Genomic DNA, 15,652 nt, shown 5'->3' with positions numbered 1-15,652 from the left:
GTAAAAAGGACATCACTAAAAAGTTACGGTTTTCCTGCTGTCACGTCGTCCCTAATTTACGACAATCCGGGCATATAATTGCTATATATTATATAAAGTTAGAAAGAGATGGTCCTGTGGATTCTCATAGTAAAAACCAATAAAATGTGAGACAGACGATCACTACAACAATGACAATTTGTTATATATATTCCTTGCCTCCCACTTCCCCTTACTACTGAAACAAACATCGTCTATGGAGTTGGTGGTCTGTATCCTATATGTTATTGGTCTGTGTTGTCAACTATACCCAGTGTTTCCATATGTAAATCGAGAATTACCGTGTTCAAGGGTTAAAATTACGGTGTTTCTAGATTAAATTACGGTGGATTAGCTAAAAGAATACCGTGTAAATTACCGTGTCATTTTGAAAAGAAAAAACGTCACGAATTTGCTTTTTAATCAATTATTAATATTATTCTGAATCTGACTCTCCTAGAATAGCAATATCTTTTTCATATACGGATTTATTCATATTAATATTTTGTTAAATCTCATTAGTTTTACATTTCATTCCTTCCTAATTGCTTGAATAAGGACGAAAATAGATTGCTGAGATTCGATGCTTAAACCGAGAGCAAGAGAAATGTTGCCATTATGAAATATGCTAACGTGACTGAGATTCGTACTCGTATTACGCAGTATACTATGAATTTTTAACGTGATTTTTGTATTACGGTGACACGGTCAAGGTAATGGCCATATTACCTTGACGGTAGATTAGGGCTGAATTACGGTGCATCTACGGTAATTACCGTGTACATGGAAACACTGACTATACCTACTGTGTGCCGAGTGGGACTAGTGTTGCCAACTCGAATTTTGAAAAAGGCGTAGACCGCATTAGAAAAAGACGTAGATTTAGTAAAAATTTCGGATGAAAAGTTCGTAGATCTACGTACTTTTTTTCTGGGTAAAATGGAGAGAGTAAGGTAGTGTTTTGTCATACAATTTATTCATTTTCATCAATTTCAGCCTCACGCAAATGAAACTCATACATATTTGTTAAAAAATTCTTGCAAAGGTCGCTGTTTTTTATATTTAATTTTTGTAAAAAGTAGGCCAAATAGTGTTTCATTGAAAAGTCTGTTTCTTAAGTTTGTTTTCATTAAAATGTTAGTCCGTTTGAATGGGCTACTTGACTCATATCTAATTTCGTACAATAAATCATTATTTATTATAGTATTTTGCTTAAGACAACGAAATATATCAATAACAATTATTAAAAACGCAGGATGGATATATAAATCCAATTTTAAAAAATACAGTTTTTATTTTTATTTGAAACGCAGAAAACGCTGTCAGCCATGATGTGAAGTCATTAAATATGTAAACAAAGAAATGTCATCCCTATGTCACGCGGGCACTAACGTAGTATCCATATATATAAAATTTAGAGTCCTGACTAACTTATATATCAACGCACAGCCTAAACATCTAAACAGCTGGTCCTAGATACCAGGGTCTTAACAGATAGAACTAATGTTGTTTAGTATAAAAAATCTCCATAATTTTAGTTTGTGCAATTAGAACTAGATGGCGTTTTATCAAAAAATAAATTACGGTGCGACAAGGCTATCTTGGCGCGTGGCGAAATCGGAACCAACGGTGCCGTCAAGTGTCCCCTTTGTTCTTGTTTGAATATTCTAAGCCTTTGTTCTCCAATAGCGCTCCCCTGTCAATGTCAATCAAGTGGCAAGAGAGCCTTGTCGCACTGTAGTCTGGTATCTCTACGACTTCCCATAAAGCAAATTAAGAAGATGAAGAAGATCTCTACGACTCAAAAAGTTTTATTTACTACTAGGTGCTACTAGCCACAGGACACTATTACTCCTATGCTACTAGCTGAAGCCCGCGACTTAATCCGCGTGGAATTAGGTTTTTAAAACACTGATGGAATTCTTTGATTTTCCGGGATAAAAAGTAGCCTATTTCACTCTCTAGGTCTATATCTATATCTATACCCATAGACTATATGTATAGTCTATAGTATACCCATGCAAAAAATCACGTCAATCCGTTGCACGTTGAGACTTGATTAGAGGACAAACCAACAAACAAACACACTTTCGCATTTATAATAAGGGTACTATAGCAACCTTGAAATCCATGTTTGTGCCACATTTTTGTTTACGCAGTGTTACTGCATCCGTGATCCATCCATTCAAGTGTACTGCTGGGATATTCACTTATAAATTCATGCTAAATTCAACATAACCTAATACCTATAGAGAATGCAGTACAAAAATCATGTGTAAAGAAAAAAAGAAAATTTAGTTTTAAATAATAAATTACGGGTTTTGTTTTATTACCTTAACTTTTAGTACTTACTGAAAGTACTTCTTTCAATGTATAAAATAATAAATAATGCGGCCGAACTAAGAATAAGACTGAATGTCTGCCATATTGCGACGTGTACCTAAGCGGGATTATAATTTTTGATTCGTATTTTCTTTGAAGTCACTACCTATAAAAATAATATATGAATCAAACCTGCACACGTGTTATACCTGTTATACGTATAGCTATATAGTTGATCTTAAAAAACTAGTATCCAAGGCCGGAAAAAATTAAAAATAAATTACATACAATAGTTACTGCAATTAGAAACAGATGGCGCCACTACGAAAGATTAGCTGACGTCTCTATACCAGTATATATAATGTACTCTGTGCTAGATACATGAAATTTGGTGGGTGTGTTCTTTGTAGGTAAAGAGAAGGCATCCACTAGGAAAGAATTTTTTGAAATTCCACCCCTGAGTGGGTTAAATGGAGGTTTGAAATTTATGAAGTCCACGCGGGCGAAGTCACGAGCATAAGCTAGTTTTTATATATTTCTAAAAACTCATAGTAAACGTAAAAAAATATCGTTTTCTCTTTATAAATTGAATAAGTTATTACAACAAAGTGATCTTTGCAAAAATAAATTTGGGTTGAAGTCGTTAGTCATATAGGATCCCTTTAAGCAAGTCTTCGCGTGTTACGTATATTTATTTCACTGGGCACTCTAATCCACAACTTTCCTGTGGTCTTTATCGATGCGTTTTTTACATTCTCGGATGATACAATAACGAAAATTACTATATTTTTCATGTACACTAGTATAGAAGTCATGTTTATTAAACTTTGGGAGGTTATGCTGTTGTTTACAAATGCATGACGTCAGAGCACAGATAATCTATCGGCCAAACATGGCCGACAGTGTTTTCACCTGTCTAAGAAAAATATATTTTTAAATTAAAGTTTTACGGTATTTAGGGCGCAAAAAATAAAGTGTTAATTTTTTTGATATAATAGCACAAATATTAACCATTTAAGACCAACTTTAAAAAAGTGTCAAGTAGCCTATTTGAACTTTGAATCGAAATGCATAGTATCTCTATGATAGTACGACATAGTGCATACAAGGCTCTTTTGGCACTTGAATGACATTGCCAGGGGGGTGTAGTTGTAGAACAAAGGCTGCCAGCAAATAAAATCTCCTCAATTTTACGCAGTATATTGAAAATGTCAATGTCGAAAGTCGAGTAAGTTTTATGTAATTTTAACTGAATAAGAAATTGGGAAAGCCGTCGCCGTTTAGTTACCTGGTGCTATAAGATGCAGACACATTTATGCTGTACAATATATTATTAGGATATATCATGATGTTATTTAAATGGAATGGCTCTAATATTTAACAAAAAGAGTGAATTCAAATTTTTTATACTTAGCAACACTGCATTTAAGGTCACACCGTGATACTTCAAAAGATGGCGGCTTTATTTTCGCCACGCGCCAAAAGAGTCTTGTCCATAGGTCTTGTCGCACTGTATTTCTGACTAGTGACAGTTTCTACAAAGCGAACGTTCCATTTTACACAGTCACACGTATATTGTTGTAACTGTGTAAAAAGGGAACTTTTTTTAATAACCTTTTTCATGAATGAAAAAGAAATTCAAGTTATGCCCATTCAGCCTCAAAAGGCTAAGTATTCGATTACTTTGTACAATTTGATAAAAAATACGTAGATTCTGGGACTGAAGTTCGTAGGTTTGCAGGAAAGGCCTAAAGTTAGTAGATCTACGTAAAAAGACGTAGATGTGGCAACGCGACAGGGAGTTCCACAAAATTATTAGAATGACTTCACTACTGCGTTAATCGAGCTAACCTCAAACGCATCGAGAATCGCGAGCAAGCGAGTGTGAGTTACCACCGAAGCTAACCAGCCCATACTAGGGATGAGACGTATTTACGCTACCAGGTTTTAAAACCAGGGCTTTGCTTGGAAGTAGGGCGCCCTGGTGCGGGTGGAATTTACTTGCAAGTAATTCTTCACAAATAGGATTGTGCTCCTTATACATATGAAAACACGGACCGAATTTCTATGCAAGTATTTTTGCAAGTATTTTCCACAAATAGGAATGTGGACTTTATATGTATGAAGACACGGATCGATTTCATATGTCATAAAAAGATTTCGACCTTCAACGTATTTTTTACCTGACTACGGCAAAGCCAAAAGTAAGGGTTATGAGAACGGCCGGGGCTTCGAACTTGCAAGTCTTTCTTCACAAATAGGATTGTGCACCTTAAACATATGAAAACACGGTCCAATTTTCTATGCAGTAAAAAAACTTCGAACTTGCAAGTATTTCTCACAAATAGGATTGTGGACTTTATATGTATGAAGACACGGATCGATTTCATATGCCATAAAAAGACTTCGACCTTCAACGTATTTTTTACCTGACTACGGCAAAGCCAAAAGTAAGGGTTATGAGAAGGGCCGGGGCTTCGAACTTGCAAGTCTTTCATCACAAATTGTGCACCTAATACATATGAAAACACGGTCCGATTTTCTATGCTTTTAATACTTTAAAGTATTTTAAAACCTGGTTTTAGACCCTGGTATTTTTACGTACTCTTACTTGGAAGCCCTGGTATTGAATTTAGCAAGTATGTCTCATCCCTAGCCCATACGCGTGTAGGTACCTAGGTACTCACCGTGAATGGCGTTTATTATTTTTGTAATGTTGGCGTCGTGATATAAACCAACCAAATTTAGAATGAAATTTCTATGAAGTGATTGTATGGAAGCAGCTGTCTATTAAAATTAAACTGGTTATATCTACTGTCTATAGTCAAGTATCGGTCAAGTGCGAGTCGGACTCGCACACGAAGGCTTTCGCATCATCGTACAAGATATTTTAATAATTTTATGAGCAAAACTGTGAGTTAATACCAACAGCGCCATCTATATGTGATATAGAAAAATAACTATGTTTATAAGCACATTTTAAAAATTCTTGTAGAGCCTAGAAAAGTAAATTAAAATTAGTTTTGACTGCACAAGACTTTTTACTGTTCCCCTATAATATTAGTTTAATTAAGTGCCATGGTCACACAAAACTTAACTGAAAATCATCATCATCATCAACCCATAGCCGGCCCACTACTAAGTACGGTTCTTCTCGCAGAATGAAAACTTGACAAGTACGGGTTTTCTTACACCGTTAACGCAAGTGATATAATATTAATATAATTCCTTAAAACGCTAATAACTCCTAAAAGTAAGAGATGCGTGCGCGCGATTCAACCCCGGATCCACGAACTAGGAGAGCAACATCTTCACCCTAAGCTATCACCGCTTAAATGAAAATAAATGTCTTTATTATTAGTTCTTACCCTACTCTCACTGTAAAAATCTATGTGACAACTTATCGAACGCGTTAGCGTCATGTTTACTCGATTTACTTCGCGAGTTGTCCAAATCTGTAACTCACACTCACATAATTATTGAATCGACCAATCACGTGCGCTCACGTTGTCACTTTCGAATGCGAGTCGGTAAACAATAGTCGGTCCTGAGAACGTAAAAAACTCGCACTCACTAATTATGTTTCCCCTTCTTGTCACTAGATGGCGCTGTTTCAATTCTATACAAATCGTAGTTAACTTTTACGCGATCGAATAGGTAGGAAATCTCCCACTAGGCCTGGTCACTATTTTCACCGATGGAGCGACGTTGCCAGACTTTTATGAGCTATCGCTTTTACACGAATGGAGGTTCCCTGAAAAAGACTGAGATAACAATACCTCTTTGACACAGATGTACAAGAGCGGCAACACGTTATGGTTACCTCTATGTATACTATCTCTATGTCGCCATCTAAGCTTGTCGCACTGTAATAACCAAAGAATATGTGTTCGACAGTCGACTACGTTTACCTAGAGCCTAGCCTGCCTAGCAGCCTAGAGCCGTAAAACCAGTCAAAAAAATTACACCTTTTATTTCTGGTCGGTGAATTAGTGAATTACACTATTGGACTATTGGATGTGGAGCTTTTCTGGATGGAGCCTGGCAATGTCATCTATTTTTATTTTTTTGTCAACATTTGCTGAAATATCCATGAAAAAATTAAATTCACCTTTGATTTTTGACTAGAGATTGATGGAATATAAAATGTTAACTACAATTTTTCAGCTATTTTCAGATATTGTTTTTGTAGGCAGACTTTAAGGGTGCATACTGCATGATTTTATTGTATGGGAGATCTACTCAAATTGATAAACCAGTGAGTAATTAATAATTATTAGTTCAATTGATATTAGGTATTCATTATTGTACTGAGACTTAAGACATTATGTAAACTGTACCTACTAGTACTATAATACAACAATTGTCAATGTGGATTTTATGAATAAAACCTTAAAAAACATGATAATAATATATAAACAACAGAGTCAACAAGTTACATTCCCAGTACATTCTAAGACCTCGAAAGAAAGTGAAAGTGCTCACGCGTTAATTTAAAGGGGTACTTTAGTCTTGATTTTGAACAGATCAATGGAGATTTAAAATCGCAGCATAAGGGAACATATAAGTAAACTTGTGAAACGTTAAGTAAAATATTTAGAAAGTACGTAAATTATAATTTTTTAGTAAGTTGTACATCAGAGAGGTTTGAATTAGTAATGCTTGCTAATATTATTACTATTGCTTTGTCTAGTTAAGGTACTTAAATAAATAGGCATAAAAGTTTTGGGTAACTTGTTTTTAGTTTATATGAATTGTTTAGTAAACTTTTATTCAACTCAACTGGTATATTGTACTGTTTAAAAAAACATGTGACTGTCAACTGTATACATTTCTGGCAAACTTCACAAAACATAACCAAAGTAATTCTTATTCTTTTGTGTATGCATCCAGGTTTAAAGTATGGAACCTGGTGATATGGATTATTCTTCACATGACATGGGTCATATGAATCATGGAGCACATCATCATGAAATGGGCACGAATGACTCGTACAATCACAATATGGATGATATTATGAGTGTAAGTTTATCCTTCATTACTTTTTAAAATTTGATTTTCCCACAACTCCCTATTCTGTGCCTCTTGGGACCAGCTAACTGCAAAATCTTTATGATGCCACCATCGCCTCTACCTGCCTCACCGGCACTGATGATTCTGTTGTGGTGTTGATGATGAACATCATATAGCTGAGATTTTTGTATTTTAGGTTATGTTTAATTCAAGTAAGGACATAAAAGTTATCCAGGGAAGTGATTTATTAAAGTCTCATGGAAACCATCATGAAGAAAATAAGCATAAGGGGCACACAATGTCAATGACTGTAAGTTATTGTATTACTAGTTTTTGCATAAAATGCTGGACATGACAAGTTCTCTTTCTAAGGCTTGAATAAAATGAAATGAAGATTTAAGTCTGTATGTGGGTTTCCAAACTGAAAGACTTCTCAATAGATGGAGTAGTGTTTGGGGTTAACAAACAAACAAATATTGGATGACATTTTATAATTTTAATTTTTAGATACAATAAATCTAAAGTACTGGATGGATCGGGCTGAAATTTGGCATGCAGATAGCTATTATAACGTAAGCATCCGCTAAGAAAGTATTTTTGAAAATTCAACCCCTAAAGGCGTAAAATAGGGGTTTGAAATTGGTGTAGTCCACGCTGACGAAGTTGCGGGGATAAGCTAGTTAATAATATAATTTTATTTTTCAGTTCCATGGTGGGTTTGTAGAAACAATTCTTTTCTCATGGTGGAATGTTACAGAAGTTGGAGAGTTTATTGGATCCTTTTTTGCAATATTTGCCTTAGCAGTTCTCTATGAAGGGTACGAAAACATTAGTCCAAAACTTTAAATTAATGAACTTAAGTAATAAGCTTTCTATTTCTATTTGTCCGACCATTCCTGTATCTAGTTACATCTATAGGAGGTATGCGACAGGTCGTCATGGCAATCGGGTGGGGACGCCCCACACACCCGCACATCCCCCGCGCTAACCCGGTGCGCGAGTGACGTGCGGGTGTGCGGGGCGTCTCATATTCCGATTGCCATATCAAGCTGTCGCGAACTATAGTCACCCTTACCTAAATGCATATTATGTACCTACAATATATTATAGTTGAGATAAAGTTTACTTTGACGCTGCACATCATTTTACTGTTATAAATATCCTTTAAAACAATAAATACAGGATTAATTTTATCTTTTGTTTTGCAAGATATTAAATAAGAAAGATAAGAATAACAATACCTTCAGTTTATTGTATACTAGATGATTTCATCTAGACTCTAGTTGAATTTAGGGGTTTTTAAAAATCCAGTGGAAACTTTGGATTTTGCAGCCCATGATCTTGATGATATCCAAGATGCAAGTTATCTCTATGTATAGTCCCCGGCAGTGAAATAGTCGCGTCTGAGCTATGATGCGAGTGCAAGCTCGCGCAAGTATTGTTCCACGCGCGTGTGTACTGTGTATGTACGCGACAGGTCGAGATGGTAATCGGCCCCGCATACCCGCACAGCCCCTGCTGTGACCGCACCGCACGGTGACGTGCGGTGTGCGGGGCGTTCCCCGCTTCATACCCCGATTACAATCTCAACCTGTCGCGAACTATACGTAACACTCACACTAATGCAGATGGAGAACGTGGGGTGCAGCGCGGCGTGCGGGCTGATGTGCTCCATTCCCACGCGTCGCGCGCCCCTAAAAATGCTATTGCGACGCGTTTTGCGGTTAACTTCAAGAACGATTATTTAACTGACGCGAACTATACCTATGTAAAAAGGTAACAGATAGACAGACAGACACTTTCTTTTATAATTTTAGTATATAGGCATTTATTATATTAGTATAGAATATACAGTAATTGATAAATTATTCAATAACATGCTTTTACTATTTCCTTCAGTCTGAAGTACTACAGGAAGCACTTACTATGGAAAACATATACTGGCCTTCAATATTGTGCAGTGGCGCCACCAGATAAGGGTGTTGCAAATATTTGTGCACCAGATGAACCTCAAGTCATACAGTATGAATATTTTATTAGCTGTTGCTTATTGAAATACCTGAACTTTAGTGTCAAGTTACTGTAGTACGTAATGAACTATTGTAAGGTGGAATATCGGTTGATCCTATAGTTTGCCATGATGCAATTTAATAGTTGGGATGAGATGCATTTCAGTTTTGTAGCTGGAAAGGATATAGATACACTAGCTGATGCCTGCGACTCCGTTCATGTGGCATTAGGTTTTTAAAAATCCTGGGGGGACTCTTTGATTTTCCGGGATAATAAGAATCCGATCTCCAGGTCTTTAACTATACCCAAACCTATGCAAAAAATCACGTCAATCCGTTGCTCCCTTGCGACGTGATTAAAGGACAAACCAACAAACAAACACACTTTCCCATTTTTAATATGGGTAGTAATAGCAATTTTCTAACGTTTCAGCTTAATCTCTCTAAAGATACTATCAACTTTAATACTTTTATTGGAATGTAATTAATTACTTGTGTATTTTAATAATAATTGTTTCTATATTTCAGAACCTTGCCACACACACTAGAAAGAAATGTGTAAGTACTTCTACAAGAAATAGTTTATTTTTAATCACTACCCATATTATAAACGCGAAAGTGTTTGTTTATCAGTTCATTGGTTTGTCCTTCAATCACGTCGCATTTTTTGTATGGCTGTAATTAAAGACATTGAGAGTGACTACTTTTTTATCCCGAAAAAATCGGCCAAGTGCGAGTCAGGCTCTCGCAATGACGGTTCCGTACTATAGTCGTATTTTTTCGACATTTTGCACGATAATTAAAAACTATGATGCATAAAAATAAATAAAAATCTGTTTTAGAATGTACAGGTGAAGACCTTTCATATGATACCCCACTTGATATAGTCACTCACTTCAGAAGTTGAAAATACTAATATTAGTTCATGACCACAATTTAATTTTATTTGTGTGATCTAACCCTAAATTCACGGTTTTCAGAATTTTCCCCAAATGTCAGCTTTAAGATCTACCTACCTGCCAAATTTCATGATTCTAAGTCAACGGGAAGTACCCTGTAGGTTTCTTGACAGACAGACGGACAGACAGACAGACAACAAAGTGATCCTATAAGGGTTCCGTTTTTCCTTTTGAGGTACGGAACCCTAAAAATTAAAATTTCCACAGGATTTTTAAAAACTAAATCCATCAGGGCATCAGCTAGTTTGAAATATAAATGATAGTCAGAAGTACACTTGTAAGATTATGCCTTAGATTCTAGGCATTGACAATTCAATTGAAGGTTTCATTTAACTGCTTAAGATATGATTCCGAACCACGCTGCACGCAGCAGTGTTGCCACAACAGTGCTGTCACCAGCTGTCACGGTCCTGTCGCGGCACTACTGTGGCCCTACCGCGCTTGTTTGACAGCTACAATGTCACGATCGCAATCATCTCTGATTGGTTAATGTTCGCTCACGTAATGTCATATAAGCTTATAGAGATTGTATGGGAACCAGTAGTGGCACGACAGGACTGTGACAGCTGGTGACAGCACTGTTGCGGCAGCACTGCTGCGTGCAGCGTGGTTCGGAATCATACCTTTATTTGGTATGGCATATTGCTGACCCTTTATACTCATACTTAACTTTGTTTTAGGCCAACAATGATGAGTGTAGCGCATGGTTGGCAGACAGTACTCCATGGTGTACAAGTGTTAGTGAGTTATATGTTAATGTTGGTGTTTATGACATACAACACGTGGCTGTGTGCTGCCGTAGTCCTTGGATCTGCAACTGGTTACTTCCTCTTTGGCTGGCGTGAATCAGTAGTTGTGGACTTTACTGAACACTGTCACTGACAATGGTTCAATAACAGTGTCCGTGATAGTATTATTATGCAGCTGCAATTTATAACCTTGCCTTTAGAAAATAATTCAAAACGGTTATGTACCTATATCACGATGTTATAATTATGTGTTATTATAAGACAGCCTTTTTGGGTGACAATATATTTATACCAGTTATTGTGTACTGCTTAAGGTATTAGCTCATTAGAAGAAATACAACTGCTTATTCTATTTTTTTTATTATTATTCCTGATCTGAATACAGGATACATTTTTAACCAGTGTACAAATTATAATGCTCTCTCTAAATCTTATTCTATCGATATTACACCTGAACGAAATATAATGATGAACATACATTTTTATCTAATTACTATACAAATCATGAATGGTGCCAAGAATACTGGCTGCATTTCCGCGCTTAATAGCCAGGCTGATCCGTTGCGCAAAAAATGGGGTTATTCCCGTTGAGTCACACCCCCGTGTGTAACACTGACGCAAGGTGCCAACAATTTCAAAACATTCCCGTTGAGTAACAGCGTTACTCAATGGGAATTTTTTGAAATTGTTGGCACCTTGTCACACCTACATATATTATTGCGCGTGTAACAAGTGTTAACTGAATGTGCACTTTTCTGGGATGTCATTTATTTTCAAATCCAAGATTCAGTGTTACACAGGGGGGTGTGACTCAACAGGAATAACCCAAAAAAATGAGCCAGCCCTTACATTTTACTAAATAATACAAGATCAAATCAAGATAAATAATACAATTAAATCTTATTAAAATTGGTGTAAATATTGTGATACTGGCCTATAATTGATTAATATATTTTCTGTAGTGGCCATGGAATAGTGTCATAATTAAGTTTAGGTCCAGTATGGTGCTTACCGCTTACATTTGATTTACTGCAATTTTAATACATAAAACTTTGAATAAAATTATAGTCCGTCCAAAATGAGAACTCACTGCCATTTTAACTCTATGTGCCAACTGTACAATTTTAGTCCTTATTTTAAAGGTGAAATGTACTTTTCACTTCACAGTTGACACAGATTTGAAATGATGAGTGAGATCTCAAATGTACCCTACTTTATGCTATGAGCTGCCATCTTCAGCTGTGTATGGTCAATTAGAATAGAACCTGTGCATCAAGACAGATATAATAGCTCATGTTGTAACTGCTGTGTTATACTTATACTATTATTCAAGTTTGAAACTCACACACTAGTTAACAGTGCGACAAGGCTCTCTTGGCACTTGAATGACACTGACAGGGGGGCGCTGTTGGAGAACATAGGCCTACTAAATAGGAATATTCAAACAAGAACAAAAGGGATACTTGACGTTAGTTCCGATTTTCGCCATGCGCCAAGATAGCCTTGTCGCACTATATACTGTGCGGTTGTAGGTACATCCTGTTCGTTGGATCTCATTAAAACGAGTGCGAGTCAGGCTCGCGCAACGAGGGTTCCGTGCTACAGTCGTAGTTTTTGCCCCTAATGTCAGCTATAAGACCTACCTACCTGCCAAATTTCATGATTCTAGGTCAACGGAAAGTAGCTGTAGGTTTCTTGACAGACAGACAGACAGTCAGACAACAAAGTGATCCTATAAGGGTTTCGTTTTTCCTTCTGCGGTACGGAACCCTGAAAAATGCTCATAGTCCTTTGCATACTGGTCAAAAAATCCTGAAAATAATAATCTAAATGACATCTAAATATATAAAAGGATTGACTGACTGACTGATCTATTAACGCACAGCTCAAACTACTGGACGGATCGAGCTAAAATTTGGCATGCAGATAGCTATTATTAGGCATCCGCTAAGAAAGGATTTTTGAAGATTCAAGCTCTAAAGGGGTGAAATAGGGCTTTGAAATTTGTGTAGTCCACGCGGACGAAGTCGCAAGCATAAGCTAGTAAATGACTAAAATTACAATAAATTTGAGAGCTCATCACTGTTATTCTGAATGTTTACGAGTACAATGTTTTTTAAGATTAGATCCACTATTGCATTTATATTCACAGTATTGGCATGCAAATGGCAGTTCTCTGTTATGCAGTCTTTTATGTGTCTTTAATGAATTTATGAATTTTGTCCTAAATATACATTCATCACAAACATATGGGTAATCAGACGTGTGAATTCTTTTATGAGTTTTTAGATTTGAAGTAAACTTTGTAGAATAAGAACAATTTTGGTAATCACATTTATGTGTTTTAAAATGTTCTTTGTATTCACTTTTCTTGTAAAATATTCTGAAAACAAGATTGATACTATAAAACTGGTAATTATATGAATTAAGTTTATCACTATTATTTAATGTTATAAATGTGAAAGTGTTAAGTTTGTCTTTCAAACATGCTGCAACAGATAACATGAATTTTTGCATGGGTATAGCTGTTTAAGACCTGGAAAGTAACATAGGCAATTTATTTTATAGGCATAGATCCCAAGCGTCAAAGGATTTTTATGAATCCATGCAGACTAAGTGGCGGGCATCACTACCCATATTATAGATGCGAAAGTGTGTGTTTGTTGGTTTGTCTTTCAATCACATCGCTACAGAGCAACAGATTGATGTGATTTTTTGCATTGGTATAGTTAAAGACTTGGAGAGTGACAGAGGCTACTTTTTATCCCAGAAAATCCAAGAGTTCCCACGGGAGTTGTAAAAACCTAAATCTACGCGAACGAAGTCGCGGGCGTCAGCTAATCATAATTATTATAGTTAAAGGACAAAATATATGTAGGTACCTTTCTGAACAATATTCACAAGTCCATTTTTTCACCGGCTTAATAGTTTTTTCTGACAAAACATTGATTTGATTTTGATCATCCTTTACTTCTAAATTCTTTTCTTTGTGCAATAACTGAGAAATTATGATGGATTTTGGTGGGGTACTAAAAAGTATCTCATTTTTCTTAGTTGGCCTGCCAACATTGTTTGTAAAACCTATTGCAACTTTAGTTGATGATTGTATTTCAATTTTTAAAGGATTCTCCTCTTCCAGCACATCCATTCTAATAATAATTTATTTTAATAACTGAAGTGTTTAATAAATGATGATTCTATGGATTCATACAGTTTTCCCGCAACTGAGCAGCATAGAAAATATCAAAGAGTATATCTTGAGTAGGTATATAATCTTAATCAATCTTAATAACTATACGTTTTTGTCGAGCAGCTGGAGCAGCTGCTTTTTTGTGTTTTTTATATGGTTATAGAAAGTAATAATGCTTGTGCTTAAAATTTGTTTTGATTTTAGTTTTTATTTTTACTTTCTTCTTATTTTGCTTTATGGCTTTCAGTAGTGCCACACCGCGTATTTTTACTTTTATTCAATTCAATTCCCAATTATTGGCTTATAGGTGTTTACTTTTATTATTAAATAAACATTTTTTGACGTTTCCACAGTCCACTTCTCCGACAAGGCTCTTTTGGCACTTAATTGACATTGACAGGGGGCGTAGTTGTGGAACCACAGATAGTCCCACAGGTTTGCAACCATAGGGGTGCAACTCCAGAACATTAAAAAATCTCAAATTGAAATTCGCTTGTGGTGCCATCTAAGCGCGAGCACGGCTAAACAAATAGATAAGAGTTTACAAAAGACGTCAACAGATGGCGGGCACATTGCTGTAATTTTAATGACATTAATAAATTATAACCTCTGTGATTATAACCAACTTTTCATGTTTTCGTGTGCTGTAGTAAATATTTATATTTCTGTTAAATTTATCTGACCCTGCTTTAATAACAGGACTCTGTAGTCTGTATTTCCTTTCACCACCTCGATAACTATATTCTAAGGATTGATTTACGGACTCGATTCATGCCTGAACGACTGACCACGGCTACGGATTACGGACTTGTTTTTGCTTTGTGAAATGATTTTTCTGTGAATATATTTGTGCAGAAAAATGCCACGGAGATCTCGATGTGTGTCTGGATGTGACTAATTCGGTAAGTATAAAATCAGCTCACTCGTAATCTAACTCAAAATTACTTCAATGAGTCAAACTCTGTGCACCATTAAGGCACCATTAGGACATTAGGTATTTTATCATGATACTAGGTATATAATTCCTGCGATTTCGTCCGCTCGAAAAAACTATTTTAGAAATCCCGTGAGAAGTCCAATTTTCCGGGATAAAAGTGGCCTACAAGTTACAACCGTCTGATGCAAGCTATCTCTGTACCAAACAGATCATCTGTTTGGTACAGAGATAGCCTGACCACCACTTTGTCTATGTGGATTTAGGGTTTTTGAGAATCCCATGGGAACTGTTTGATTTTTCCAAGACAAAAGAAGCCCATGTCCTTACCTGGATGCAAGCTATCTCTGTACTAACTTTCATCATATACGGTTACACAAATTTACTGTAAAAAGCTAGCATACAGACAGGTTGACACACTTATGCATTTATAATATTGCTGTGGATTATTAACTACT

At 36.1% G+C, this 15,652-nt stretch overlaps 2 protein-coding genes across 4 annotated transcripts; one reads left to right on the top strand and one right to left on the bottom strand.

Moving 5' to 3' along the window:
- Positions 1-6,282: 6,282 nt before the first annotated feature.
- On the top strand, positions 6,283-11,418 carry LOC117997313 (high affinity copper uptake protein 1-like). Of its 3 annotated transcripts, none has more exons than XM_034985568.2 (7): positions 6,298-6,598; positions 7,234-7,362; positions 7,550-7,663; positions 8,059-8,171; positions 9,253-9,375; positions 9,891-9,920; positions 11,002-11,418. In XM_034985568.2, the coding sequence occupies exons 2-7, from the start codon at positions 7,243-7,245 to the stop codon at positions 11,201-11,203; spliced, it is 702 nt and encodes a 233-aa protein (XP_034841459.1). In that variant the 5' UTR covers positions 6,298-6,598; positions 7,234-7,242; the 3' UTR covers positions 11,204-11,418. The 3 variants fall into 3 exon arrangements, with proteins under 3 accessions (XP_069354166.1, XP_034841459.1, XP_069354165.1); XM_069498064.1 differs by lacking the exon at positions 6,298-6,598 and adding an exon at positions 6,757-6,943; XM_069498065.1 differs by lacking the exon at positions 9,891-9,920 and having other exon boundaries at positions 6,283-6,598.
- On the bottom strand, positions 11,411-14,689 carry LOC138402218 (zinc finger X-chromosomal protein-like). Its single transcript, XM_069498072.1, has 2 exons — positions 13,953-14,689; positions 11,411-13,453 (listed from the first exon to the last, which is right to left on the bottom strand). Exons 1-2 carry the CDS (start codon positions 14,216-14,218, stop codon positions 13,156-13,158), a joined length of 564 nt encoding a protein of 187 aa, XP_069354173.1. The 5' UTR covers positions 14,219-14,689; the 3' UTR covers positions 11,411-13,155.
- Between the last annotated feature and the right edge of the window lie 963 nt (positions 14,690-15,652).

Source organism: Maniola hyperantus, chromosome 4 (genome assembly GCF_902806685.2).
Source record: "Maniola hyperantus chromosome 4, iAphHyp1.2, whole genome shotgun sequence".
NCBI lineage: Eukaryota > Metazoa > Arthropoda > Insecta > Lepidoptera > Nymphalidae > Maniola > Maniola hyperantus.
Note: the sequence above shows the minus strand (reverse complement) of the source record. Positions and strands in the feature narration are given on the sequence as shown.